At 53.0% G+C, this 26,195-nt stretch overlaps 1 protein-coding gene across 2 annotated transcripts in view; it reads right to left on the bottom strand.

Annotated features, from left to right (window-relative positions):
- Positions 1-3,856: 3,856 nt before the first annotated feature.
- ZNF341 (zinc finger protein 341) overlaps positions 3,857-26,195 on the bottom strand; it is a 27,659-nt gene continuing 5,320 nt past the window's right edge. The window contains exons 2-15 of one of the 2 annotated variants that reach the window (XM_027693922.1): positions 22,375-22,485; positions 21,127-21,314; positions 19,921-20,073; positions 18,790-19,026; positions 17,353-17,548; positions 16,073-16,157; positions 14,841-15,031; positions 13,754-13,947; positions 12,555-12,763; positions 10,592-10,688; positions 8,563-8,695; positions 7,277-7,565; positions 6,441-6,511; positions 3,857-4,930 (exon numbers count right to left, since the gene is read on the bottom strand). In XM_027693922.1, the coding sequence (XP_027549723.1) occupies positions 4,422-4,930; positions 6,441-6,511; positions 7,277-7,565; positions 8,563-8,695; positions 10,592-10,688; positions 12,555-12,763; positions 13,754-13,947; positions 14,841-15,031; positions 16,073-16,157; positions 17,353-17,548; positions 18,790-19,026; positions 19,921-20,073; positions 21,127-21,314; positions 22,375-22,485 (2,663 nt within the window). In that variant the 3' untranslated portion in view covers positions 3,857-4,421. The remainder of the gene's footprint in view (positions 4,931-6,440; positions 6,512-7,276; positions 7,566-8,562; positions 8,696-10,591; positions 10,689-12,554; positions 12,764-13,753; positions 13,948-14,840; positions 15,032-16,072; positions 16,158-17,352; positions 17,549-18,789; positions 19,027-19,920; positions 20,074-21,126; positions 21,315-22,374; positions 22,486-26,195) is intronic. The other variant, XM_027693923.1, reaches the window with a different exon arrangement.

The raw sequence follows: 26,195 nt of genomic DNA, 5'->3' as shown, positions 1-26,195 counted from the left end.
TCCTCTCCTCCTGTCCCTTGTTCCCTGGGAGCAGAGCCCGACTTCCCCCGGCTCCCCCCTCCTGTCAGGGGCTTGCAGAGCCAGAAGGTCCCCCCTGAGCCTCCTTTTCTCCAGGCTGAGCCCCCCCAGCTCCCTCAGCCCCTCCTGGTGCTGCAGTCCCTTCCCAGCTCCGTCCCCTTCCCTGGACATGCTTTAAGTGACCAAGAAGTGACCGTGGGAGCCTTCCCGGTGCCAGAGCTGGGAGCCAGGAGTGGGCTGGGTGTAATTCCTGGACAAACCCCTCCTTCTTTAGCACCATCCTCACTGCTGGGGTGACCCCCTCTCAGGCACAGCCACTTCCAGTGGTGAAACCATGTACGGGAAAATTTATCCTTTTAAACTTCCCTTTCTAACTTGCCACCTGCCCCAAAGCAGTTCTTCAATCCAAGGGTGTTGTTTCCTCATTGGTGGTGACTATTTGTGAGCTCATTTCCTGGACATTTGAGTCACTCCCTCCGAGCTGTGGAGGCAGCACGGACATATTTCCATGCTGGAATCCATAATTTCACAGTACCTATGGACAAAGTCCCAGGAGAAAATTGAGGCGCCTGGTGCCAAGATTTCCTGGATACTTTCGAATTCTGCTCCTTTGTGCTTGGCCTCAAACCACCTGGAAGAGTGATAAACCCCCATCTCCAGCCAGCGGGGTTGTGAAAACAAGTTAATTAGTAACAGACTCAGACAATAAAAGTGTTTGCCACTGGAAATGGCCCAAGGAAATCAATCTGGAGCAGGGCTGGAGTAGTTGGTGCTCTGTAGAACAGGCTGGGATATACACACCACAGGGAAAAGAGGAAAAATGAACCAAACAAATGCTGGATGGGCAACAGAGGTTTTCCCAGCCAGGAGTAAGAGGGAAAAGCACTGCAAGGGAGATACAAGGAGCTTCCCACGTACCAGGTGGGAGTTCAGCAGCAGAGCTGTGTAAGGGCTCCTGCCTTGGTCCACCTTGGTAACGTTGTCATTGAAGATAGGTGGGAAAGGCAAATACACAGGAGAATCCCACTGAGGTTGATGGAATCACTCCCAGGGCAGGAAAACTCCCAGCTGACAGCATGGGAGGCTGAGCAGGGTAAGGAAGAGCTTTTACCTGCCTGTTTCTCACTCCCACACAAGCATCTGCTGCCAGCGAGCACCACGGACCTCTGTTCTGCTCCAGTGCTCCCAGGGGATGGCTCTGGCTCTGGAACTTCCAGAAAATGGCAAGATGCTTCTGCTGGTGGGTTTGTAAAGAAAACAGTTGTTCCCAGGACACAGGATGGAACCAACCCTGTGGAAAGGTGCTGGGGGGAAAACCAGTGCCTTGAGCAGCTTCGATCCACCTCGGCCCATGCTGCAGCTGAGCAGTGGGCAGGGCTCTGCCAGGGAAGCAGAAACAGGGGGGAAATTCTGGGCAGAATTCTTCCCTGCAGGGAGTAGAAGAGGTTGTAGATATCTCAGCTCATGCCAGGTTTGCAGGAGCTGAAGCAGCCGGACAAGACTGGGACAGGGAGGAAAATCAGTGCAAGGTTTAGTCTAAGAGGACAATCACTACACCCAAGATAAAACTTGTTTTGGTTCAACACCACCCCACATGCAAACACGTATCAAGCAGCCAGGGTGGCATCTTTGAGTCCCACAGTCATGTTAAGGAAACTTCCCAGTCTTGTATTCCTCAACAGTCACATCCTGGCAGTTTTGTGGCTCTGCTCCCACCCCCTGAATTACACTCAGTGCAGACCAGGTTCCAGCATCCCACTGAGCCTGCGCTGAGCTGGGGGAAAGCAGGATTTGGGAAGGGAAGGCCAGGCCTCCAGACAGTGCCACCATCATCATCTCAAAATAAACCCGACTGCAGAGACCACATAATGACATGTACAGAGTGGTACAGAGGGAAGGGGAATAGGAAAAGTATATTTAGCAAACTATTTCCTGATACTGTTCCCCTCGTGGGAGAGCTGAGTGCTTAAAACAAACACTGTGGGTAAATAAACTCTGCCCTTCGAGGCAGGCAGGAAGTTCCACAGCAGCACAGACACACCCAAGCAGGAAGGGCCCCCTGGATGTCCCCAGCCCAGCCAGCTCCTCCCCAGCACGTCTGCTCAGAGCAGGATGATCTGACCAGTTTGGTACTGGGGTCTCACAGCCTCTCCTTCATTTGACCACCCATGGTGGACTTTTCTTTATATCAAATCAGAAGTTAGAATCATGGTATCATGGAATGGTTTGGGTTGGAAGGGACCTCAAAAATCATCCAGTTCCACCCCCTGCCATGGGCGGGGACACCTTCCACCAGCCCAGGTTGCTCCAAGCCCCATCCAACCTGGCCTTGGACACTTCCAGGGATCCAGGGGCAGCCACAGCTTCTCTGGGCAACCTGTGCCAGGGCCTCCCCACCCTCCCAGGGAAGGATTTCTTCCCAATATCCTACCTAACCCTACCCTCCTTCTGCTTAGGGCCATTCCCCCTTGTCCTGTCACTCCAAGCCTTTATGAGAAGTCCCTCTCCAGCTTTCTCATAAGCTCCTTTATGTACTGCAAGTTGCCACATTCCAACGTGTCCCTGTTACCCCTGGTCCATCCCTGTGCACCTCTGGAGCTTGGCTCCACCTCCTCCACCCCATCCTGTGAGGCAGCAGCAAGACCTCTCCTTCACCTCTTGTAAACCCTCAACAACCCCTTCTCCAGCCTCCTCCTGTAAGCCCTGAGCTCCATTTCCTCACACCCACCAACAGCTGGAGGTGCAGAAACACCACCAAAAAAAAGTCAAATGAGCGAAAAATGAGTTAGGAAAGTGAGGGAGTGAAGTGCTGGCAGGACCCATCCTGATGGGAACTGTGTGACAGTGTCCCAGGAGTGACAGTGTAACCCATGATTAGACATCCCAGCCTGGGAGCACAGGAACACCAGGAGACACATGATGGGTACTGCCCTCTGCAAGCTGCTATTTTTGAGAGTTAAAAGTTTTTAAGATTTAAGCAAGGAGACAAGAAAAGCACCCTGAGGTCAAGCAAGGGCTGGAGCTCAGGCAGGCTGCAGGATCAGCCCAGTCAGACCAGTTGGCTCCAGTGGCCAAACACCCACCATTTCCCAGAGGGGAAGGCTGGGATTCCACAGCCAGCATTTCAGTACCCAGGACTGACTGAACCCACACTCTGGATAAACAGGCTGGAAATACAGCACTTTGCATCCACAGACAGCTGAGCACCTCATTACACAGATTTACCAGGGGAAAGCCCAGCTCAGCTCACCTACACAAGGAGCAGGGAGAAAGCATCCCAGGAGGACCTGGAGGCAGCAGCAATGTGCAAGTCTGGGTCAAGTTCCCTTCCCCAACAGCCAGTGCATCCTGTGGCAGCCTAAAAATGGAGGCTGAGGGCAGCACAGGAGGAGCCTGGCAGGGCAGTGGGACTTTGGGAGACCCCTACTTGGGATATCAGAGAAGAATCCAAGTGGATAAGAGAATTGTCCCAGTCATACTAGACTTTCTTGCTGTCTAACCACACCAACTCCCCAGTGAATTTGCTGACAACTGGCCCACAGGACTGAGCTAAGGGAAGGTGGAGGCTGGGAAGCAGCTGACAGAGCTTCTTTGCAGCACCTGGCCCAGAGCTGACGCTGGAACACCAGCTCCTGGATGCATCACAGGTTTCCTGGACAGGTCACCTCACCCAGGGGTCATGTTTAACTGTTCCCAGGGATTGGCTCACTGATGCCAAAGGCACTCACAGATCCTTGGATATGAGGACAAACCATGAACAAAATACTGTGGAGAGAAGAGCAACCCAAGAGAAGAGCCAACACACACATGTGCTCCCACACAGACTCCACACGGCACGTGAGGTCCAGGGTGTTTATAACTCGTGTGGTACAGACACGGTGATCTTTCTACTGAGAGAGACAGAGAGAAGATACCAGACACAAGTCTACCAGGGTATTTCTGAACAGTGTTCCCAAAGGATCTCAGGATGAACTCGCTTCCACTAGGAAGGATCAATTGCTTGCTCTCAGAAGGGCCACCCAAATACTGGGCAATACAGCTTTTAGGCCAGAAAAACCACAGATGGGACAGGCTGTGATTTGCAAAGCCACCAGATTTCAGCAGCTCTGTTTGTTGCAGGTTTGCACGCTCCTTCTTCTTACCCTGATTCAGGGATCTTTGTCTTTCTTGCCCTAAGCAGACCCGTGATGCAGAGGGACAAGAAATAATGGAGCCACCCTCTTCAGTGCCTCGTAGCCACCAGTGGCTTCCAAGCAGTCCTCTGCTCCAGGATGGGAAGACTCAGTGGAGATGAAAGCCATCCTCTCCCATATCCATCTACCTCCCCACCAGAGCTTTGGTCTTTTTCACTGGGATAGATTTGAGCACCGAGTCCAACAGCCACACAGTGGCTCTGGGCACGGTCACTCGGTGGTCTGGATGTACACAGGGACAGCCAGCATGGTGCAGGGCCCGTCCGAGCCCGCCTGCAGCTCTGCCAGGGCCAGGTTGGATGCCATGCTGTTGGGCTGCCCAGTGACAAGGTCCGAGTCAGCAGCTCCTGACCCCCCAACCACGATGGACAGGACGGCGTCCGACTCCTGGAAGGACTCTTTGTCGGGGACCCCCTCGGGGGGGCTCTCCCTGGCAGCGCCGCCGTCCTTCAGCTCGGCCAGCCCGGGCAGGGCCAGGCCCGCCTTGCGCCCTCCCCGTGCCACCCGCTTCTTCTGGGGCTTCCTGAGCTGCAGGTCCTTGTCCTTGGGCGAGCCCAGCCGGCACTTGTGGTCCTTCATGTACTTGTGGCGGGTGAAGCCCTTGCTGCAGGTGGGGCAGCGGTACTTGTAGTTGCCGGTGTGCGAGCGCTGGTGCTCCACCATGTGGGCGCGGCGGCTGAAGGACTTGTTACAGTACTGGCACTTGTGGATCTTCATCCCTGCACAGGACAGAGCTGCGTTAGAGACCCACCCAGCCCTCCACGGCAGAGCTTCACCTCCTCTCCCAGGAGATGTTCCCTGGCGAAGGGGAGGAGATGTTGTGCCAGGCAAATTTGCAGGCAGAAAAGGGTGGGTGGCTACAGCTTAAATGGCTGTGTTTAACTACTGTTTGTAGAATCAGAGAATATCCTGAGCTGGAAGGGACCACAAGGATCATCCAGTCCAGCTCCTGGCCCTGCACAGACACCCCAACAATCCCACCCTGTCCCTCAGAGCATTGTCCAAACACTCCTGGAGCTCTGGCAGCCTTGGTGCTGTGCCCACTGCCCTGGGGAGCCTGGTCAGTGCCAACCACCCTATGGGGGAAGAACCTTTTCCTGAGATCCAACCTGACCCTGCCCTGACACAGCTCCAGCCACTCCCTCGGGTCCCATCACTGCTCACAGAGATCAGTGCCTGCCTCTGCAGTGCCCCTCAGGAGGAAGCTGCTGACTGCAAATAAATATTCACAGAATCAGAGAATCAACCGGGTTGGAAAAGACCTCTGAGATCATCAAGTCCAACCCTTGATCCAACCCCGCTGTGGTTCCCAGCCCATGGCACTGATGCCACATCCAGTCTCACCTTAAACACCTCTAGGGACAGTGGATCCACCCCCTCCCTGGGCAGCCCATTCCAATGGCTGAGCACTCTCTCTGGAAAGAATTTCTTCCTAATATCCAACCTAAACCTCCCCTGGCACAGCTTCAGACTGAGCCCTCTTGTCCCACTGCTGGTTCCTGGGAGAAGATACCAACCCCCACCTGGCTATACCCTCCTGTCAGGGAGTTGTAGAGAGTATTCTTGCCTCAAAGAAGAGGATTAAAATACCAGAAACATGTCAGGTAATTGTGGTGAAAATGCAAAACAATCTTAAAGTATTTTCTCCAAGTGTATTTGGTAAGGAAAGAAATTTTCACTTTTTTTTCCTTCCAAAATATGGGAATGTGCAGTCTGAAACAACCCATAACTGCACTGTCAGCACATCTCATCTGATCCCACTCTGCAGGGCTTTGGGAATAAGGAAAGACTTCTAGTTTTACCCCAAGAGACAAAAGTCTGAATGTTCCCTAGGGCACAGGAATAAATTATTTGTCTTTATTAGGAGTGGGAACATCATTTTTGGAACACAGAGAGAAGGAAAACAAATCCCAAACCTTTTTGCATGTGAGATGGGACTAGGGAGGAGTGGACTGAGCACTCTGGATATTGATTTGATAGCAAACACACTGAGCAATCAGCTCTTTTTCAGAGTTTCACCAGCAGGCCCTGCCTACATATTGTCTTAGAAAACAGCCCAAAGCTTAGACATAGTCCTAAATACAAGCTCACTTAAACAGGCCTGCAGCAACATAGAGAAAAAAAAATCTAAAGCTAATTATTTATTCCTCTTTCTCAGGCTGACTCCTTCCATCACATGCTCCTGCAGCACCACAGCAAATCCCAGTCCCTGCATTCCCAACCCCTTACCTGAATGGGACAGAATGTGAGCCTTCAGCTTGTCAGGCCTGTTGAACTCTTTATTGCAGCCCGTGTGGCTTCTGCAACAACAACAAACGCTGGTGAGCAGCATGAATGAGCTGGGGATCGATGTGTAAACAGATCCTGGACCATAAACAGATCCATGACCCTTCTCCTTAGCAACACCCAGATGGCTCCCTCAGCAGGAGCTCAGCTCTCAGCCTTTCTGGGGAGGAACAAGGAATAAGCAGGCTGCTACAGGGACACATGGCTTTTCCTCTATTACACACGGTCTGTGTCTCACTATAAATGCTCCTAAAACCAGCAGGTTCAAGATCCCAGCTGGAGACAGAAGTACTCTGGAAGGAGCTACAAGGTGGCTGGAGCAGGGAGAAGCCAGTCAGACTTGGCTCTCTCAGAAGGCCCATGGCTGTGCCATGGATTTGGAGGTGTACCTTCCAAACCTGGGGTTTTCTGGCTCACACATTAGGTTCTATACTGCCAAGTGCCTTTGGAGAAGTGGCAGCTGGGGAGAGCCCATCATTCAGGCACCCCTGTGCTCCATGGTCAATAATACTCCTTCTCTGCCCTGGTGCTCCTCAGGTGCTCCCCAAAGCTTCCCATGAAGGCAGGTGTTATTTTGCAGGGCTGATGAACTGGGATGAAATGATGTGATCCCACAATGACAAAGAACTCCTGGGTTCCCAACTGAAAAGCCCGGAGCATTCCCACCTCCCCCAGAAGCAGTGGGTTGGTAGGTGCCTCAGTGTACCCTGGGGTACCTGCAGGAGACATTCCTTCCATCCCAAGCCCTATCCCAACCGTGCTGGAGACACAGTACGTACGAGAAGGGACATTTGTATTTCTTGAAGGGCTCGTGGATCAGCATGTGCCGCTTGAGCTTGTCCTTGCGGTTGAAGGCGGCGTCGCACACCGAGCACTTGAAGGGCTTCTCACCTGGGCAAAAGAGGGGCCAAGAGTCAGGGACGGTCCAGCCACACAGGGCTGCTCCAGCCACGGCCAGGATCCACCATGGTGGCTGTGCCCAATATGAACTTCCCCAAACTTCCCTGCCCGATGGGTACAATCCATGCTGCACATTGCTCCTGCTCTCCAGGGCCAAACTCCTTAGTTCTGCAACCACAGGAAGGGGGGGGAGCCGTAAAACCTACATTATATAAGTTTCTAGTATAGATTGTTACTACCTTTGTACAAAATTCCTAAAATGCTCTTTATCATTCTTTGTTAAGAGCTTCGACAGAACGAGGTAAAGGTTTTGTTCTATCTGTGAAAATGTACTGAGAAAGAGATGTAACACCTGATATAACCAGTCAGAGCTACTCAGGAGCCTTGAAACCACTCCAGAAGGCATGATACTGTGTCAAAGGAGATGAGGAAGAGAAGATGAAAATGTCTTTTTGGGACCTCCGACTCAGATTCAGGAGGTGTGTCAGGGGCATGGTGAGGGCAGTGCTACACGAGGGACAATTATGGAATTGGATGTAACAGATGAGGTAAAGTCCAAATATTGTAATTAGATCCTGAATATTGTAATTAGATGACAGTATAAACTTGTAAAGCCTGTGCTACTCAGTGTGTGCAAAATATTTCTGTGCACCCTCGGCGTTGTTATAAAGGAGTGCTTTTTGCCTTTTAACACTCAAAAAAAGCACGCAGGATCACCCTTGAGGAGAAAAGACAACGCAGAAAGAATCGTGCCTTGCAGAATTTACCACCTAAGGAGTCTTTCTGCTCTGCCTTTTGCAACCAGACTTGTCTATCTCGTATTGGCCTTTTTAGCCACCAACGTGCTTGCAACAAACGTGGGTAGAGCCCTTCACAAATCTTCGTTCACGAAGCCCAGCCATGATGATGATGATGATGATGACTCAAAAATACTCCAGAGAATTATTTCTTCTACTTTAAGGCATCGGGGGAGGCCACCTGTGTGTCCCACTTCTAACTGGGGCAGTACTGGGCATGAGGCTGAAGCAAAACCACACATGTCCTGAACTCACGTTCCTACAAATGACTCAGAGTTATTCCCGTTATCAGGAAAAGAGCCAGGGGCACAGGGCAGCCAGGCCTGTGGCACAGAGAGGACAAGCACTGGGAGCTGTGGGAGCCGTACCCGAGTGGATGTGGGCGTGCAGCTTGAGGTAGTGCTCCCGACGGAAGAACTTCTTGCAGATCTGGCACTTGAACTTGCTGCCCCCGCCGTGTGTGGGGATGTGGCGGCGCAGGTACCTCTCGCAGGGGAACACCTGGGAACACACAGAAACAAGGCTGAGCCAGCAGGACACGCCTGACATCACTCAGCTGGCACTGGCAAGGGAGGTGTAGCCTGTGGAGAAAGCATAAGAATCATGGAATCCCGGTTGGAAGGGACCTTAAGGATCAGACAGTCCAAACCCCTGCCATGGGCAGGGACACCTTCCACTGGACCAGGTTTCTCCAAGCCCTGTCCAATCTGGCCTTGGACACTTCCAGGGATGGGGCAGCCACAGCTTCTCTGGGCAACCTGAGCAGGAAGCTCAAGGTGGCTGCTTTCTCAGGAAGGATGCACTGAGAAAACCTTCAGGATTGTATAAGGAAAATACAGATACAGTGCTAAAAACAAACTAACAAATAAAACCCCAAAACAGAAAACAAACAAAAAACCAAACCAAACCAACAAACAAAGCAACCCTCTCCCCCCCTGAAAAAAAAGAAACAACAAAAAAGCCCCAAAACAAACCAACAAAACAACCCCCCCCAAAAAACCAAACAAAAAAACCCCAAACCAAATCCAAAACAAAACACTAAAAAACCCAAAGCCAAAACTCTCTTATCCTTAAGAAACACATAATCTGATACCTTGCTGTTAATTTTGTACTACCACAGTGCTGAGAACCAGCATCCCAGATGGATGCCCAGCCCCCCAGCCAAGCCAGCACTAGATGGGCTGGGCAAGGACCCCCTGTAATTATTACCTTCCCACACAGTTAACTTCACTTTCTGCTTCCTCATAATCTGTTACCAAAGATTCCCATTCATGGTCTTTATAAAGCCAGGAAGAATGGCTCCTTTGGCTAATGGGGATACTGGAAACAGCCAGCTGAGGGGATTCCTAATGAAAGTGCTGCAAGCACACCTGAGGGGAGCACAGGAAAACTTCAGAGTTCTGGCACCCAGACTGTGCTCTCACATCACTAGAAAACAGCAAGATTAGTATGAATTCAAACAGAAGTAAAAAATACTGCTGCAGATAGTGGGCTATCAAACCCCTCTGCTGCATCCTGACAGTCCCACCTGGGCTCAGAAGGGCACCTGTCACCTGGCTGAGGAAGTGAGGGAAGACAGGTAAGAAAGATGGGTTACTAACCATGGCAGGAGTGTGTTTCCCCTTCCTGAGCTACCTCAGTACAGAGTGGTCACTCTTTTGAGATTGTCCCTGCCCCCACTGCAGGATTTTCATTTCCTTTGCTATAAACAGAGGAGCAAGGGTCCAAATTTTAGTCTGGATTTCAAAAAAATAATTTTTCAGAATTCAAACCCCACAAAGTTCTGCCCCTCAAACGCCCTCAGGGGCTGTGCTGATGAGAGTATTTCCAGCCAAAACCTACCCAGGCATCGTTCCACTCCCAGTCCCATCACTCAGACAGGTTTCTCTTTGCCAAGGACACAGAGTACTCACCCAAAAGAGAGGAACGAGGGGGAATTCAGAGACTTTTGTGGCAATGGGAGATGAGGATAGCAGTGGAGGTGTAGGAGCTCCCACAGGACTTGGAGCTTTCTGTGCCCAATCATTCCAGCCAGATATAGCCCGGAATGGTGGGTCAAAGACTTCCCAAAACCAGCCTTGCTCCTCCTGGTACACTTGCTTTTAAGAAGTAAGGACAGCAGCCTAGTGTCCTGTGTTGCTGTAGGAATAAGGGAGCTGCCCTGACAAATCCTGTTCAGTAAACAGGACCCAAGAGAAAAGCCAACACTGCGGGGAGGAACATACTCTGTGTGAGGCCAGGGGTGCAACCACCTCTGTCCCCCTGGAAAGCAGCTTGTGGGCACCTGCCAGTCCATACTGAGGTAGAAAGGCAGAAGAAAGGGAGCTGAGGGTTCCTGTCCCCTCAGAGCCCCTGCCAGGTGTCCAGGCCTGGCTCAGGGAGGGATCACCCACCCACCTTCTGGCAGTGAGGGCAGGGGAAGTTGTGCGTTGCTGTCTGCAGATGGTGCTCCAGGGCTTCCGGGGTGGAGTATTTATTGACACACTTCACACACCTGGATGGGGAGAGAAAGGACAGAGCCTGTGAGCAAGACTCCTCAGCAAACCCCACACCACTGCCCAGCCCAGCCACCTTCCAGGGTGATCTCTGACAGGGTTGGTTTGGTACAGAAAATAATCTCTCAGGTGCTCTGAAACCTCAGCAACCCACGTGCCAGCTCACACTCACACTCAGCACCCTTCCGAGGGGGAGATGCTGGAAAACTGGGTGGAGAAGCCTTTAAATTCCAACGCTCTTCCACACAGACTGCCATGGGAACATATTCCACATTGCTTCCTCGTGGAGACAAGCCCTAAGTACTGACTTCACCTTACCCAAAACACCTCCTTCCACCTTCACTGCTTCCATTTTTATTGCTCTGGTGAAGGAGCCGAGAGTGAGGGCACAGGATGACAGGGCTGACATACCCTGGCAGTATTTCAGCTGGAGAGCTCTGCCAAAGCTGACAGATGGTGGGCACTGGGGAGAAGCACCACCAGCAATGGGAACAGAGGCACTCACAGGGTGTACCTGCTGTGAAACCCCTTCTCCTTAGGTCGGGCTAACACCTCCTCAAACATAAGCAGGGCTCTAATCTCAAGGATCCCCACTAGCAAGCTGCAGGATGAAACTCCATAGTGCAAGGATAACTAGAAACCATGGACTAGGCAAGAAGTAGCAGATATTTATTCCATGAAGCTCCTAGGTCACTTCAGTATCTTCTGGCTTTCCTAGTCTTCCTGAACATCTCTACAGGCATTTCAAAAGTTCCAGGGAGGTTTTTGTAGGAGTTCTCACCCTTTTTCTCTATACTAGTAGAAATGCTTCCCAGGGAACAGACCCTTTTGCAGCAAAGGATAGATTTTTTTGGGGCACAGCTTCTACAGCCCACACTCCCTTTGCTGCAGGTGTTAAAGAACCACAGAAAACAGGCTGAGAAGGGGCTTCCCTGGGTCTCTGACCCAGCCCAGTGCAGGTTCATCTGTGCCCATCTCACTCTTGACTGGTGATAAGAGGACCTGCAGTGACAGGATCTTCCCACATAATCAATCCCAGCCTTTCACTGTTGTTCCAAAAGCATTCACAGAATCACAAACTCAACTAGGTTGGAAAAGACCTCTCAGATCATCGAGTCCAACCTATGACCCAACACCACCTGGCCTACTAAACCATGGCACTAAGAGCCAAATCCAGTCTCTTCTCAAAAACCTCCAGGGACGGTGAATCCACCACCTCCCTGGGCAGCCCATTCCAATGGCTCACTAGAGCACTCTCTCTAGGAAGAACTTCTTCCTAATGTCCAACCTAAACCTCCCCTGGCACAGCTTAAGGCCATGACCTCTTGTCCTACTGCTGGGAGACCAAACCCCCCCTGGCTCCCCCCTCCTGTCAGGGAGTTGTAGAGAGTCAGGAGGTCTCCCCTGAGCCTCCTCTTTTCCAGGCTAAACAACCCCAGCTCCCTCAGTCTCTCCTCACAGCACTTGTGCTCCAGTCCCTTCCCCAGCCTCGCTGCTCTTCTCTGCCCCTGCTCCAGCCCCTCCATGTCCTTCCTGAGCTGAGGGCCCAGAGCTGGACACAGCACTCCAGGGGTGGCCTCACCAGCGCTGAGTCCAGGGGCAGAATCCCTGCCCTGCTCCTGCTGCCACACTGTTCCTGAGCCAGGCCAGGATGCCACTGGCCTTCTTGGCCACAAGAAGGCCACACATTCCAAGTGCTTGGCCCTAGCAGCCAGCTGGAGGGGCCCCCCACTTGCCATCTGGGTGCCCAAAAGAACCACAGCCACTAATCACACAGGGCCCCCTCTTCCCTCTAAGGTCCCCACCAAACACACTCTGCACCCACTCACTCCTACAAGCCTTGTGAGCACCGATTGCTACTGTACTTGTACACGGCCACGTCCTTCTTGGGGCTGTGCTGGGGCAGCAGGCTGTGAGAGTACTGGTGGACGCCCAGCTCGTACAGGGAGGGGAAGTCCTTGCTGCAGAGGTGGCAGCGGTAGCTCAGCTCCTCCTGGTGGCTCTTGATGTGCTCGAGGAAGGACTCCAGCTTCTGGAAGGTCTGAGCGCAGGTCTTCACCACGCACTTGTACACCTGGGAGAAGGGAGAGAGGCTGGAACAGCACGCCATGGAAACAGCCAGGGAAAACCCTCTGCAAACAGGCAGAGTGGCCTTCCTTTTAGGGAAGAAATATGGACTCTCAGGGCACTCCCCTGAGAAAGCAAAGCGGGACAAAGGGGTGTTGGTGTGAGGGCCTGAAACCACTCGGGCAGTGAGACCACAACACCCCAGTGGTGACTGTCCTACAACACCTGCACTGAAAACTTTGGACTTCATAGAGTTATTGAATCAGTAAGGTTGGAAAAGACCTCCAAGACCATCGAGTCCAACCTCTGACAGATCACCACCTTGTCAACTAAACCACAGCACTAAGTGTCATGTCCAGTTGTTTGCTGAACACTTTCAGGGATGGCGACTCCACCACTTCCCTGGACAGCCCATTCCAATGCCTGACAGCCCCTTCTGGGAAGAAATTTTCCCTGATATCCAACCTGAACCTCCCCTGGGCTATCCTGAACCACCTGGCACAGCTTGAGACCATTTCCTCTCATCCTGTCCCTTGTTCCCTGGGAGCAGAGCCCGACCCACCCTGGCTCCCCCCTCCTGTCAGGGAGTTGCAGAGCCAGAAGGTCCCCCCTGAGCCTCCTTTTCTCCAGGCTGAGCCCCCCCAGCTCCCTCAGCCACTCCTCATATGACTGACTCTCCAGACCCTTCCCCAGCATTGCTGCCCTTCTCTGGACACACTCCAGCCCCTCTATGTCTTTCTTGAAGTGAGTGGCCCAGAACTGGACACATTTCACTTCTTTGCTTCTTTTCCAGCCACCCAAACCTGCTCCGTTGACTTCTCACTCAGCAGGGTGGAGGCACAGGAGCTTTTCAAAGCTGTCCAGACCACACAGCTACAACCCTGAGGGCTGAGCTGCATGGGAAGCACTGGCAGCTTTACAGAGCAAGAGGCTCAGGACAGACCCTGGTGTATTATATGATGCCCATCCCAACCTCACCACCACCCTCTGTCCCTACCTGCTCATTCTTGTGCTGTGTCATGTGTGATTTGAGCTGGAAATAGGTGTTGAACTTGCTGGGGCAGAACTGGCACTGGTAAGAGCTGTCGATCAAGACAACCTGCTTGGCCTCCAGCTTGCCTGCCTCGCTGTCCTCCAAGGGACTCAGCTCTTGGGGTGGTAGCATGGGGTTCCTTGAGGGCTGAGGCAAACCTGCAGAAGGGGAGAAAGTCACACACCTTGACATGAGACAGCTCTGAAGGTTGCTCTGAGAGCCAGGTCAGGCCAGGCTCTTCCTCCCTTTCAAAGACAGATTCTTTAGACCACACTAACAGGGTGGTTTTAAATTTGTCAAGAGATACATCAGGGCTCTGATTACTGTGTCTTCCTCTCCTTAACCCATTCCCTTTTTCCATGGATATAACTGTGCTTTGTGGAGCAGTCAGAGAATAGGCCTCCACCAGTGAACCAAAGCCAGATTTACTCCCATTCTAGTAGGAGACAGGAGGTTAAGATCCAGCCAGCTCAGTCCATGATGTCTGCAGAGGGCAGTTCCAGTGAGGCCTTGTCTTGGACATGACATTGTCACTGCCCTTACTCCCCTACCAGGACTGGGGCCACCAGCAGAGAGGGCATCAGACACCAGCAAGGAGCTCTTCTCTGCCTCAGGTATTTTCAGGTGGCTGCTGTGGCAGATCCAGCCCAGGCATAACATGCATGTTGCAATCAAGCAAGAGCACTGGGCTACCTTAAACCACTGGGTTGTCTGGTCCCTAGACCAGAGCTGTCAGGGGTGGCCCATGCACCTGCCAGGGAGTGAGAAGGGGAAGACACTTTGTCCTGTCTGCATGCACATACTGACACAGAGTTTGGAGTCACTGTCTCCACCAGCACTGAATCCACCACGGCTTGGGGTACAAAAGGATGCACCTGCCAGCTAGAGCTGAGCAAATGAAACTTGCTTAGTGCTGCTAAACCCCACCCAGGACTGCAAACAGCACACACAGCTCCCACCTCCCCTCCCTCCCCGTGTGGAGGTGCAGGGACCTGCAGCCTCCTCACATCACTGCCCTGCCCCACGCTCATGCCACCCCCAGACAGCAAACCTGTGTTCTCCTCGTCCTCTGGCTGGTTGGGATTCAAGGCCATGACCTGCACTGTGATGGAGTTGCGGGAGATGGTGCAGCCCAGCCCTGGAGGCCACACTTTGTGGGTCTGCATGTGCTTCTTCACGTTGGACTTCTGGGCAAAGGCTCGGCCACACACGATGCACTGGAAGGGCTTCTCACCTGTGTGGCTGAAAGCACAAGGCACCAAATCAGCAGCTGGTGGAGACAGGAGGCAGCCCCCAGGCAGGGCCTGTGGTGGGCTGGCTGCTGCAGGACAGTGCTGGGCACTCAGCTTGGCACATCACACCTGGGCCAGCCAAACAAGGGCTTTGAGACCTCATTCACCAGAGTAGGTGGACTGTGAGAGGCCTGGTGAAACCAGCCAGACAAAACACTTGTGGTCTGGGGATGACAAGGGGTCAAAGGAAGAAGTGGGAGAGGAAAAAAGCTCTGCAGCAACATCAAGGCATTCACTGTCAAGAGTCTCTGCACAGATCTTGGGGACCACCATCACTTTCTCAGGGGTACAAGCCTTTCCTTCCCTGCCACCCTTCCTTCCCCTGCACATGTCTCTTCTAGCTTGCAGACATCTCATCTCCCTGAATTTGCTCTCTCCTGTCCAGGGCAGAAAGGTCTTTCTACCCTGCCCTTCTGCTTCAGGAGAAAGACTGGACTCCAACACATGCAGTACATCACGTGAAGAGTCCAGGCTGGGTAGGGGTACGAGCCCTTGTTCCCTCTCATCTATTCTGAGTCCAGCAGACTCTGCTGGGGGAAACTCTGAAGATTTCAGCTGCCTCTTGCCAAAGAAAAGCTCTCTTATAAGAGCTCCCTGTATAAACACTGAGCTTGGCTTAGTTTGCTAACACCAGCAAACACCAAACACAAGGGCTACAGCTTGCTAGGGAGGCACAGAAAAGGGAAGGGCATGGGCAAGCAGTGGAGATGCTGCTGCTCCAGTGATCAGGTGACAAGGCTGTCAAAGTCTCATCAGTGAGGGAAACAAGCCTCCAGTCCCACCACATCATCAGCACAAAGATTACATCCATGATGCAGTCTTCACCCCAGTCACTGGGGAGGTGTCCTGGAATGAGAAGGATGAAGAATCCCCTCCCATTGCAGCACAGATTCTGGGGCATGACAAACTGGACTGCACAGACTCCCTCAGCAGAACTGTGCCCAGCTCCACCCCAGCCACCCTGCTGTGTCCAGGTCAGTGGCACTGTTACCTTCTGATGTGCTGCTGCAGGTCGAAGTTCTTGGTGAAGGCCTTGTCACAGTAAGTGCATTTCAGCTTGGAGGACTTGGGTTTACCTGCAAGCAAGAACACAGACAAGAATGAGACCACGTGGCACAGCCCTGTCCCCACTGTGTCACAGGGCTCTCACCCCGAGACATGACTACTCAGGACCAAGAAAGGGCTTATGAAAAGGTAAGATCTGCCTGGCCAGACTAGGGAGAGGTTATGGGCACAAACATACATTTAACATGGCCTGAGCCAACTCTAGTAGCACTGAGGAGTGCAGTCTGGTGGGGCAGGGCATCCCCCTCAGGCATTAACTGCTCCCTTTCCATGGACCCTTCTGTGCTACAGAGCACATACTTTAAAGGCATGTTGGGCATTGGGAAAGACACAGGATTAGAGAGAGGAAGGGCCCCAGCTCTGTCTCTGCTGTGAACTCACCAGGTTAGCCATCAGCCAGAGCACATGCACATTCCTCCCTTCCAGAAGGTCAGTCAGTCACATCTTCTATCTACTCTGACGGGGTCTAAACCAACGGGGAACAGCAGAACTGTGGGCTGCTCTAGGAATTCTGGACTGACAACTGCAGCATGCATGGCCATTCTCACCTCTGCGAACAAGGTTAAACCCTAGGATCTGTATGGTTGTAACTCCAGAGGCCCAGCCTTCCTGGGGACAAAGGCCACGTGCCTTTCCTGCACCTCACACCTGGGAGCTCCTGTGTCACCCAGCCAGGTGTGCTCGGACACCAGCAAGGGGCCAGCCTTGGCTCTGGGGCTCCTCCATCCTGGGACAGGGCACGCTCCTGTCCTGCCTCACCTGGGGACAGTGTGCTTTCTTCATTGACACACACAACAGGGATGGGCCTCCTCAGCCCTTGGAAAGAGAGTGTCTGGGGCCAGGCCACATCCAGCCCACCAGCCCTGTGGCTGGACAGTCTTCTTGGGGTAGAACGAGGTGTAACACCTTACTTGGCAGATGTGCCCACTTCAGGTGTGATGCAGTAACCTCGTAGCTGCAGAGACTTGGCACAGGTTTGCCCATGCAGCAGCACAGTGACAGTCCTCCCACGTGCACACACAGGTGACTGGCAAGAAGCACATCCACGCTTGGAGCTGCTTTTGGCAGTTTCGTGCAGGGAATCCTGTTCCTCCCTCAGAGCTGCACAGCCAGTGCCACCCCTCGGGGCCTGGTGAGCCCGTGGCTCAGCAGCCCCCTCCAGGACAAGCAGGGTGAGTGCAGGGCAGGTGCTGTGAGGACACTCACCTTCCTGCAGCCCGCTCTCGTTTTTGCAGCGTCGAGTTTTGGCAGCAGCAGGGGAATCAAAACCAACCATGGGGCCTCCTCCTGTGCTGGTCAGGGCAGTGGGAGCACTGGTGCTCTTGGACTTGAACCCCTGCTTCCCAGGGCTATACACAGGGGGAGAGGGGTACACGGGACTTTCCACACACTGGCTTGGTACCTGTGACAGGGAAATTCATCAGTGGAACAGGTTTGCTACACAGAATTATCCTGTGCCCCAACCTCCATCTCCAGCAACATCAGGCTATTAATCTGATTAATATTTTCTGCCCTCTGCCAAACTGGATCAAATTTCCAGTTCACCAGCCCAACAATGTGTCTCTAACCAAAGGTAACACCTTGCACAGTGTTCCTGCTGAACATCAAAAAGCATCCAGCAGTTATTAGAGCAGGAAGAGTACAGCAAAGAAACACCGAATGAGCTGTCTAGCCCCTCATCTCTAAGAGCTTCTTATCCTTCTAGAGCAGGTTACCAGGATTACTGCTGACCCAGTGGCAAGGATCTCCAGTGACCCCAGACATGGATTTTCAGACCCTGTTGCCTGCCCTGGCAGGACTGAATAAGGAAAGAAGGCACAAGGAAACTCCAGGTGGCAAAGCACGACTGTTTGTGTCAGCACCAAGGTTAGAAAAGGACACTTAGACACAGGCATCAGTCTGGGGTGATGTGGTTTGAGGGTGTTCCTGCTGCCCACCCTGATAAATTAACATATCCAACATCCTCATCCACTTCTGACCACTGGCACTTCCAGATCAGATGCCAGCTACAAAGATAAGGATGACAAACCTCAGCTACACTCAGTAGTTTCTGTTGTGAATGGCAATACAAATGTGGAGACTGCAAACAGCTGACCCACCAAGGCACCACTCTGCCTGTGCCTTTCTTTAGGAAAAGCCACCTTGTCAAGCTCATTGAGATTTAGACTGAATTCTTCTCTCCACATAAGCCTGCAGTGTGCAGGGTGGTGCTCTGTACCTCTCTGGAAGGTGAGATCCCTCCTCTCAGCTTCCCCTCACTCCCAACACCTGCAGGTATTCTTCAACCACAACAAACACTCAGGTCTCCTAAGCCCGTGCTGGCCAAGTCTCTGTCCCTCTTAGCTGTTTCTCCTCAGAATCCCCATCATCTTGCTGACACCCTTCTGTTTGGTACCTTCTCCCAGAGGACATAAACATTGTCAAATAACCTAACACATCTTCCTACACTCTAATTCCACATTCCTGAAGGCCAGGCTGGACGGGGCTTGGAGCAACCTGGTCTAGTGGAAGGTATCCCTGCCCATGGCGGGGGGTGGGATGAGATGAGACTTAAGGTCCCTTCCAGCTCATGATTTCCAGCCCGGGTGACTCCCGAGCAGCCTTGCTTGTCAGAAGAGGACGGATCCCTGGGGGCAGCCTTACCTCCATGGGCGGGTAGGGCTGCATGCCCAGCGTCTGGATCTCCACCGTGCTGGTTGGTGCCATGGGAGGAGGGGCACTGTACACTTCCACCACGCCAGTGGTGCCCCCAGGCTGCCCCGGAGCCCCCAGGCTCGGGGGGGGAGGCGGCGGGGGCTGAGGAGGGGGCGGCGGCGGGGGAGGCGGCGGCGGGGGGGGCTGGGACAGGTATCCAGCCCCAGCGTGCATACTCATGCTGCTCTGCAACCAGACAGGGAGAGACACACAACACCTTCAAAGTGCAGCAGTCAGGAGCTGGAGGGGCTGCTCCCTCACACACGTTCCCAATCCCAGTTCAAAACAGCACCTGCTGGTGTCTCGACACAACGCAGCGTGTCCAGCTCCAGGTTGGAGCAGATTGTGCTGGAGGCTTGGCATGACCTACAGGTACACACTGTCTCCTCCAAAATCCAAGTGCTTTTATGGCTTTGTTTTTAAAGCTTTTAATCCTTCCGGTTACAAGGAAGATTTTCTGAGCCATGGAAAGTGTAGACAGCCTGGGGAGAGCCTCACCACATGAGGAAGGGAATCCCTGGAGCAAACTGACAAGGGTCTGGAAGCCAATCATTATATGGGGCCTCAACAAAAACTGGAGAGACCACGTTACAAAGATCTGATCAGCCAGCAACAAGCAGGTTTGCCAACACCACCAAAGTGTGGGGTGCGGTTGACACACTGGAGGAAGGCACAGGGCACCCAGAGGGACCTGGAGAGGCTTGAGAGGTGTGTCTCTGTGAACCTCATGAATTCAACAAGGCCAAGTGCAGAGTGCTGCACCTGGGTCAGGGCAATCCCAGGCACAAGTACAGGCTGGGGGAGAATGGACTGAGAGCAGCCCTGAGGGCAAAAGGACTTTGGGGCTGTTGGTGGATGAGAAGCCAAACATGACCTGGCCATGAGCACTTGCAACCCTGAAAGCCAACTGTGCCCTGGGCTGCATCCCCAGCAGTGGGGCAGCACCCCTGGAAGTGTTCAAGGCCAGGCTGGACAGGGCTTGGAGCAGCCTGGTCTAGTGGAAGGTGTCCCTGCCCATGCAGGGGGTTGGAACTGGATGAGCTTTAAGCAAGACTCCCTGGGCCCACACGTGCCCCTTACCTGCACCGGGGGCTGCACCGCTGGCATGGGCTGGTCCAAGGATGCGAAAGCAGACATGGCTGACATCAGCACCTCATCACTGACCAAGATGTTCCCCTGCACCAGGGTCTGGATCAAAGGTGAGGGGGGAACGGTGATGTATGTAGAGATTTGCTGAAAGGGAAAAAGGATGCATTGCTGGGCAGCAACAGGACAAAATGATAACCAAAAAAAGATGACGCTGCTTTTTGCTGAACCTCAGTGTCTGTGCTTTCACAGCCTCTGGTCAGCAGTGAGCCACAGTAATTATCTGCAGCTTCCTGCTGAGCCCGTGGGAGTTTCTAGCCATAACAACAAGGCAGCTTCAGAAATGTTCTTCAGAAAGGAGGCAAAGAATATCACAGCAGCTGGTGAAAGTGGCCACTAGCTACAATTCAAATTAGGGGTTATTAAACAAGATCTGCAGGACAAACTGGTCACAGACAAGTTCAGGCCTCTCCTGGGTGCTTGCCCCAGCTTGGGAAGGTGGAGAACTGAGGGAGGCTGCTCTGACTGCAGATGGTGAACATTCTCATCTCTTTGGACAGGATTTGGATTACAAGAGGGGAGGGTGCCTGTCAAATTTTTTTGGGTGGAAACAACCTGTGTTTGCAGCCCTGGGAAGAAGCACCATCCACTGGGACTATGTTAACTTGAAAAAAGCAGTTGGTTTGAAAGCATTTTGGAAACCATCACAATTGCAGGCACAGTACATGCCCTGCACTAGGGAATCACTCTGGAGAATTCTCTGTGGAAGGAGTTACTCCAGAGAGGACATTCCCTCAATGCTCATCACACCACATTATGTGGGCTTACGTGCAGGAATGTGAGAGGATGGGATGAAGCAGCCAGACACTGCTCTCTTCTTCTGCCCAAGAGCCAGACCAAAGCCCAGGGGACAGCAGGAGCCATGGCCACCTGTGCAGTGTGACACTGGGGCTCTTCAGCACAGCCAGGAGATGAAACCCCTCCTGTCCTGAAAAAGGGCTGTCAGACTCTCATGCTGGAGGACACCTCCGTGCAGGGGACCTCACTTCAACCACCAGGTGAACAGCCAACAGGACCACAACTGAGCCTCCTAGAAAAGAGCTCAGTCATGAGGCATCACTGGATCTAAAAGCCTCACCCCAATGTCCCTCCCTCCCAAAATCACAGCAGCAGGGCAGAGGCTCTGCCTGCACTCGGTACCTGCCGGCCGGCGCTGGGAGCCTGCGGCACCGAGGTGATGGACGGGGTGTACGCGCTGTTGGTGGCCAGAGATACTGTGGACAGGGATGGGGCACTGCCCTGGCACTGCTCTCTCTTGTGGGTCATGAAGGCAGGCAGAGAGTTGAACTGCTTCTTGCACTTCCCACAGAGGAACACGTCTTCATCATCTGCAAGGAAGAGGGTCAGATCACCGCTCCAGGCCTTCTCCTGCTACACCCAACAACCACAATGTAGGAAAACTGGCACCTTTTGGATCTCAGCACCTCAAGGACATCATCATCCAGGGAGATCAGCTGCAAGGGCCAAACTCTCCCTCCTCCCTAGTCCCAAGCTCTCCCTAAAGACAACTGATGTGACTGAGCCCATCTCAACGCTGTTCCCATGTACAAAACCCACCCTGGGACACACTGAATCCCATTGTCTGTCTTCTCATCCCAAAGACAGGAACAACCAACTCAGCCTTGCTCCTGAAGCACCCTCTGCTTTTAGTCAAAGCAGCTTCCTCCAAAGCACCAACATTCTGCTGGTTGAGGCAGATTTTATTACTCAGGTTGCACAAAGGAAGAGAAGTAACTTGGACCAGGCACAGAGCCACTGTCAGCTTGTGTCCTAAAGCCACCCTTCCATGGGACTGATGGTTTTTGGCACCTCTGCTTGAAACCCAAAGCAGAAAGAAGACAACCCAGTTACATGTCCTAGCTGAAATCTGCAGCGTTAGCAAAGCACACACCACTTGTAAATGATCCAGCTGGACTCACAAGGCTGTTTCTCCTGATTCAAAGCCTGAAGCAGAACGTTTTTGGGGACACAGACTGTAAATCCTCTGGAGGATAACTTGGTGTCCACCCAGCGAGTCCTGGTCAAGCACTGTGAGTATCCATGTGCACATAAATGACCAGTTCCCATATTCACTCACACAGATGAGAGACTCAAGGGCTGGAATACCCCAGGGGATAAGGAATGGATAATTAAATAAAAAATGGGAACAGTAACAAGTAGTGGTGGAGACAGTGGCTTCTCCCTCCTTTTGTGACTTTATTGGAAGAACATGGTCAAGTCTGTTGTCATGACCATCTCCAAAAGCTCTCTTGGGCACTTGCCCCTTCCTCCTGCTCTGGTCCTGCTGAGGGCTCCCAACACTTGTAGCAGCCCCTACACATCCAGCTGTTCTGGGATGTGCAGCACTCCCACCCCTCTCCTCTCTCTCCCAGTGCCACCAGGACTCACCCATGGGCTGGATGGCGCTGGAGGAGTTGACATTTTGAGCCGATGGATCCGTCACACCTCCTTGACCATCCAGTAAGGACTGCACAGCCAGCACTGTCTGATTATCCATTCCTGAAAGGAGACACAAACACAGATGGTGAATTGAACACAGCCAAACATGGAATGTTGGGCACTGGGAGCTTGCTCCCAGGTCATGGAGGGAAGCAACTCTGCAGCTGCTGCTCTCTCCTCCCACAGAGCCACTCTCACCTTCTCACCCTCTACTCCACAGCATCAACTATCACACCACAGCAACGCTCCCACCTGTCTCCATAACTCCTTTGGCACAGGAAGAAAAGGGAAGAAGGGCAAGAAAAGCCAAAAGAGGGCTTGGTTTGCTGCAGAGAGGAAGGATGTTTACAACTAGAGCTAAAAAGCAGGTATTGGGATGTCACAGAGCAGCAGTCTGGGTGGATCTGCCTGGGGACACAGCGTGATACAGCGCAGACAAAATCCTTGTGTGCAGCAACTCCCTCAGCAGCAGTGCTAGAAATGCCTCCCTGTTTTCAAGGCATTCCCGGATCTGACCAGACCCAGGGCACACACCCCCAGTCAGATCTGCTGTCAGAATCAGCTTACTCACTTTGGCACAAACATTTTTTACTACAGCTAAAATGTTCTAAAATATTCCAGATAAATACAGGAGATGGGGACTGCTCATCTGGGGAGACAACCTGGCCAGCAGCATGTGACCAGTGGATTAAGCCTGAGACACTCTTTCTTTATAGAAATCAGATGTAAAGGACAATCTGATTTGGGGATTTTTATGCTCCACTCCTCCCTGCCATTCCTTTATGACAAGGAGCCCACAAATAAAACAAATGGCATGGCAGGGTTGTATGTGATACCTTGTGGATTAAGGGAGAGAAGACAAGCGGGGGGTTCTTCAGTTGCTTTTCATTTTTCTTCACGTTCTTTGCAAACTAAAACTGTAAAGCTCTGAGCTCAGAACTGTGTGCCCCAGTAAAAGCAATTCTGTTGCTCTGATTATTCCCAAGCAGTGAGGTGCAGACCATTCCTGAGGTGAGGACTATTCCTGAGAGGAGAACAGCACCAGGAAGGACAGTGGAACACCGTAGCAGAGCCCAGCACAAGGGACCAGCACAGCAGGAGAACCCACCACTCCAAGTTCCTCTTGTAATTCTAAAATTTCTCCTGAACAACTGGGAGGTTACCTTCTTGATGGGGAGTGCCCATATAATCTACAGCCTTTTAAATATACCCCAAAAACTTGTTTCTCTGGCATCTCCAGTGTGAAGCAAGTAACTGAGACTCTGTGAACACCGGAGGTGAGGTCAGAAACACTCTGATGTTCCTGGCAGGGAGCAGAGCACCGTCCTCCAAGGGCACAAGCAGCTACTGGAAAGCAGCAGATCCCACTACATCTCACACTACCACAACATTCCCACCATGCCTATGGGAAGCCTTTCACATAAATCACAGGGAGGCACAGCAAAGCTGCAGGTCCAGTTCTGCAAGCCTTGGCTTGCCTGGAGAGCTGGAGCCAGCCCTGCAGGTCAGCCCCGCCGGGAGAACACCGCTGGAATGCTCCTGGAGGATCCCAAGCCTTGCTTCACAATACACCTCCTCTAATAACCCCTGGGCAACTGCAAGGGCAGCACTGCAGGCTCCTGCTGCCACAGCCACACCAGAGAGTGAAATGGAGCAGCCCTTCTCCAGCAGAAATAAGCTAAAAGGAAAAGAGGGATCGAAAACTCAGCTTAAGTATAGAATGAGGATAATTAAGACGTTTGTGCCAAGGGTGCCACTCTTGATGGGCCTGGCACTGGACAACTGGGTTTCTCTCTGGCACATAGTCAGATCTTCCAAAGAAAAAAGCCAAAAGACTTGATCCTCTGAAGAGGAAGAAGCTTGAGGAGAGGCCAAGACCTGAAGACAATGATGCAGCAAGATTGTCAATGCTGCACTCAGCCTCTTGATTGGGAAAAGAGGCCCAGGACAAGAGAAATATGCTGCCCTCATTTATTTGGCAATTCAGGCAAATGCCCCCGGAGTCCCTGTGTCACAGGGTAACTGCACAACACCACACTTCCCAGAGGGAAACCCCTGAGGTCAAGGTTAGTAACCCACGAACACAAGCTGGCAGAGTTACTTGGTTAAGCAGATGCTGTTCTCAGCCACCCACAGACTTCCAGGAGAAACCTTTGGATGGAGCCTGCCCTGCCTGCAGCCAGCACCAGTATGCAGGATGCTCTTAACAATCATGAAACTTAAAAAACCCAGCCAATTCTCTCCTGGCACAGCAGGAGCTGAGGTGCCCAGAGCCTGACGACAGCAGGGTGATTTGGGGAAGCTGGGATAAAAGCACAGGACTACTGATTTGTGCTTTTTTTTTTGTTTGTTTCAAATTCCTCTCAGCTGGAGGTGAAACAAGAGTGTCCATTTTACCCAGGTGCTACTTTTCCATCATGCATTGACCCTTCTCTGCTGACACCAGCACCAGGTGCTTTGGTGACAGGTGAAGATGCCCCTGTGCCCCACAGCCTGCTCTCAGCATCCACACAAATGCCAAGTCACCATCCTCTTGTAATCACATCAACAAGAGAAATCAAACAAGCTCAGACACCAAAAGCTGCTAAAATTTGCTAAAAGGTTTTGCTCTCCTGAATTCTGCGAGGAAATTCACACCATGAGGAGCTGACTGCAGTGAGGAAACAGGGACCTGATTCTGCACAGGGTGCTGCCAAATCCACCGAGTAACCTCACAAAACAGAGAAATATTTCTTCTCTGCTCCTCTCTCTGCTGCTGCGATCACAGGGGAGGTTTGAAAGCGTGGGTGACAATCATGATGCCAGGCCTTCCACGTCAGCTGTGCCCCCACGTTAAGGAAAATACATCTGCAATCCAGTTTAAGAAATCAGTGCCTGGGAAATAGTTTTTCCCCAAACAGGCTCAGACTGCCACAGCTTGACAGGTCCAGGAGTCCCCCTGGGATGGCACCTGCCTCTGACAGTGTCCCAGTGCCAAACTGAGATGAATTTGAGCACAACCCATTCATCCACACAATGGGCGCTCTCTGGGCTGTGCAGAGGGCACAGACACCTCCAAAATACACATGCAGGGACCATCACTCCCTGGGTACCATCCCTGGGGCTGGCAGGGAGCGTGGCACAGCAGTGTGAGCCCTGGGGTGTGGGGAGGATGGGGGAACCCAGCATGCAGGGGGTGTCCCAGAGCGCTGGGCACAGGGACAGGGAGCAACGGAAGGGGGAGAGGCACACGAGTCACAGGGTGCCCTGGGGATTGGGGATCCTGTTTCCTGGGCACAGAGAGGAGGGTGGTGGGAGTGCCCCGATGTGCAGGGCAGAGGGGCGGGGAGGGCAAGGGGTGCATTGGGGCACCGGGCACAGGGACAGGGATGGGATGGGGTGCCCCGGAGCGCTGGGCACAGGGACAGAGATGGGATGGGATGGTGTGCCTCGCGGTATCGGGCCCTGGGGCAGGGAGGGGCTGTGCTGCACAGCGCCCGTGGCCAACGAGGGCTACCCGGAGCACAGGGCACGGGGATGGGCAGTGCGGGCATGTCCCGGCGCACAGGCAGGAGGTGGCACCGGGCCAGGGGTCCGGAGGTGACAGGGACACGGCAGGGAGCCGGGCACGGGGATGCCCGGGCTGCGGCGGGAGCTGCGGGCGGGGGCTGCGGCACCGTCCCCGCCGCGGGGGGAGCGGGGGCACAGCCCGGGGCTGCCGAGAGCGTCCCACGCCGCGCCGGGCCGTGCCCGGCTCCCTGCCGTGTCCCTGTCACCTCCGGACCCCTGGC

The sequence above is a fragment of the Neopelma chrysocephalum genome, unplaced genomic scaffold, assembly GCF_003984885.1.
Source record: "Neopelma chrysocephalum unplaced genomic scaffold, ASM398488v2 Primary Assembly neopelma1_94, whole genome shotgun sequence".
Classification (NCBI taxonomy): Eukaryota; Metazoa; Chordata; class Aves; order Passeriformes; family Pipridae; genus Neopelma; species Neopelma chrysocephalum.
This window is presented reverse-complemented; position numbering and strand designations above follow the sequence as displayed.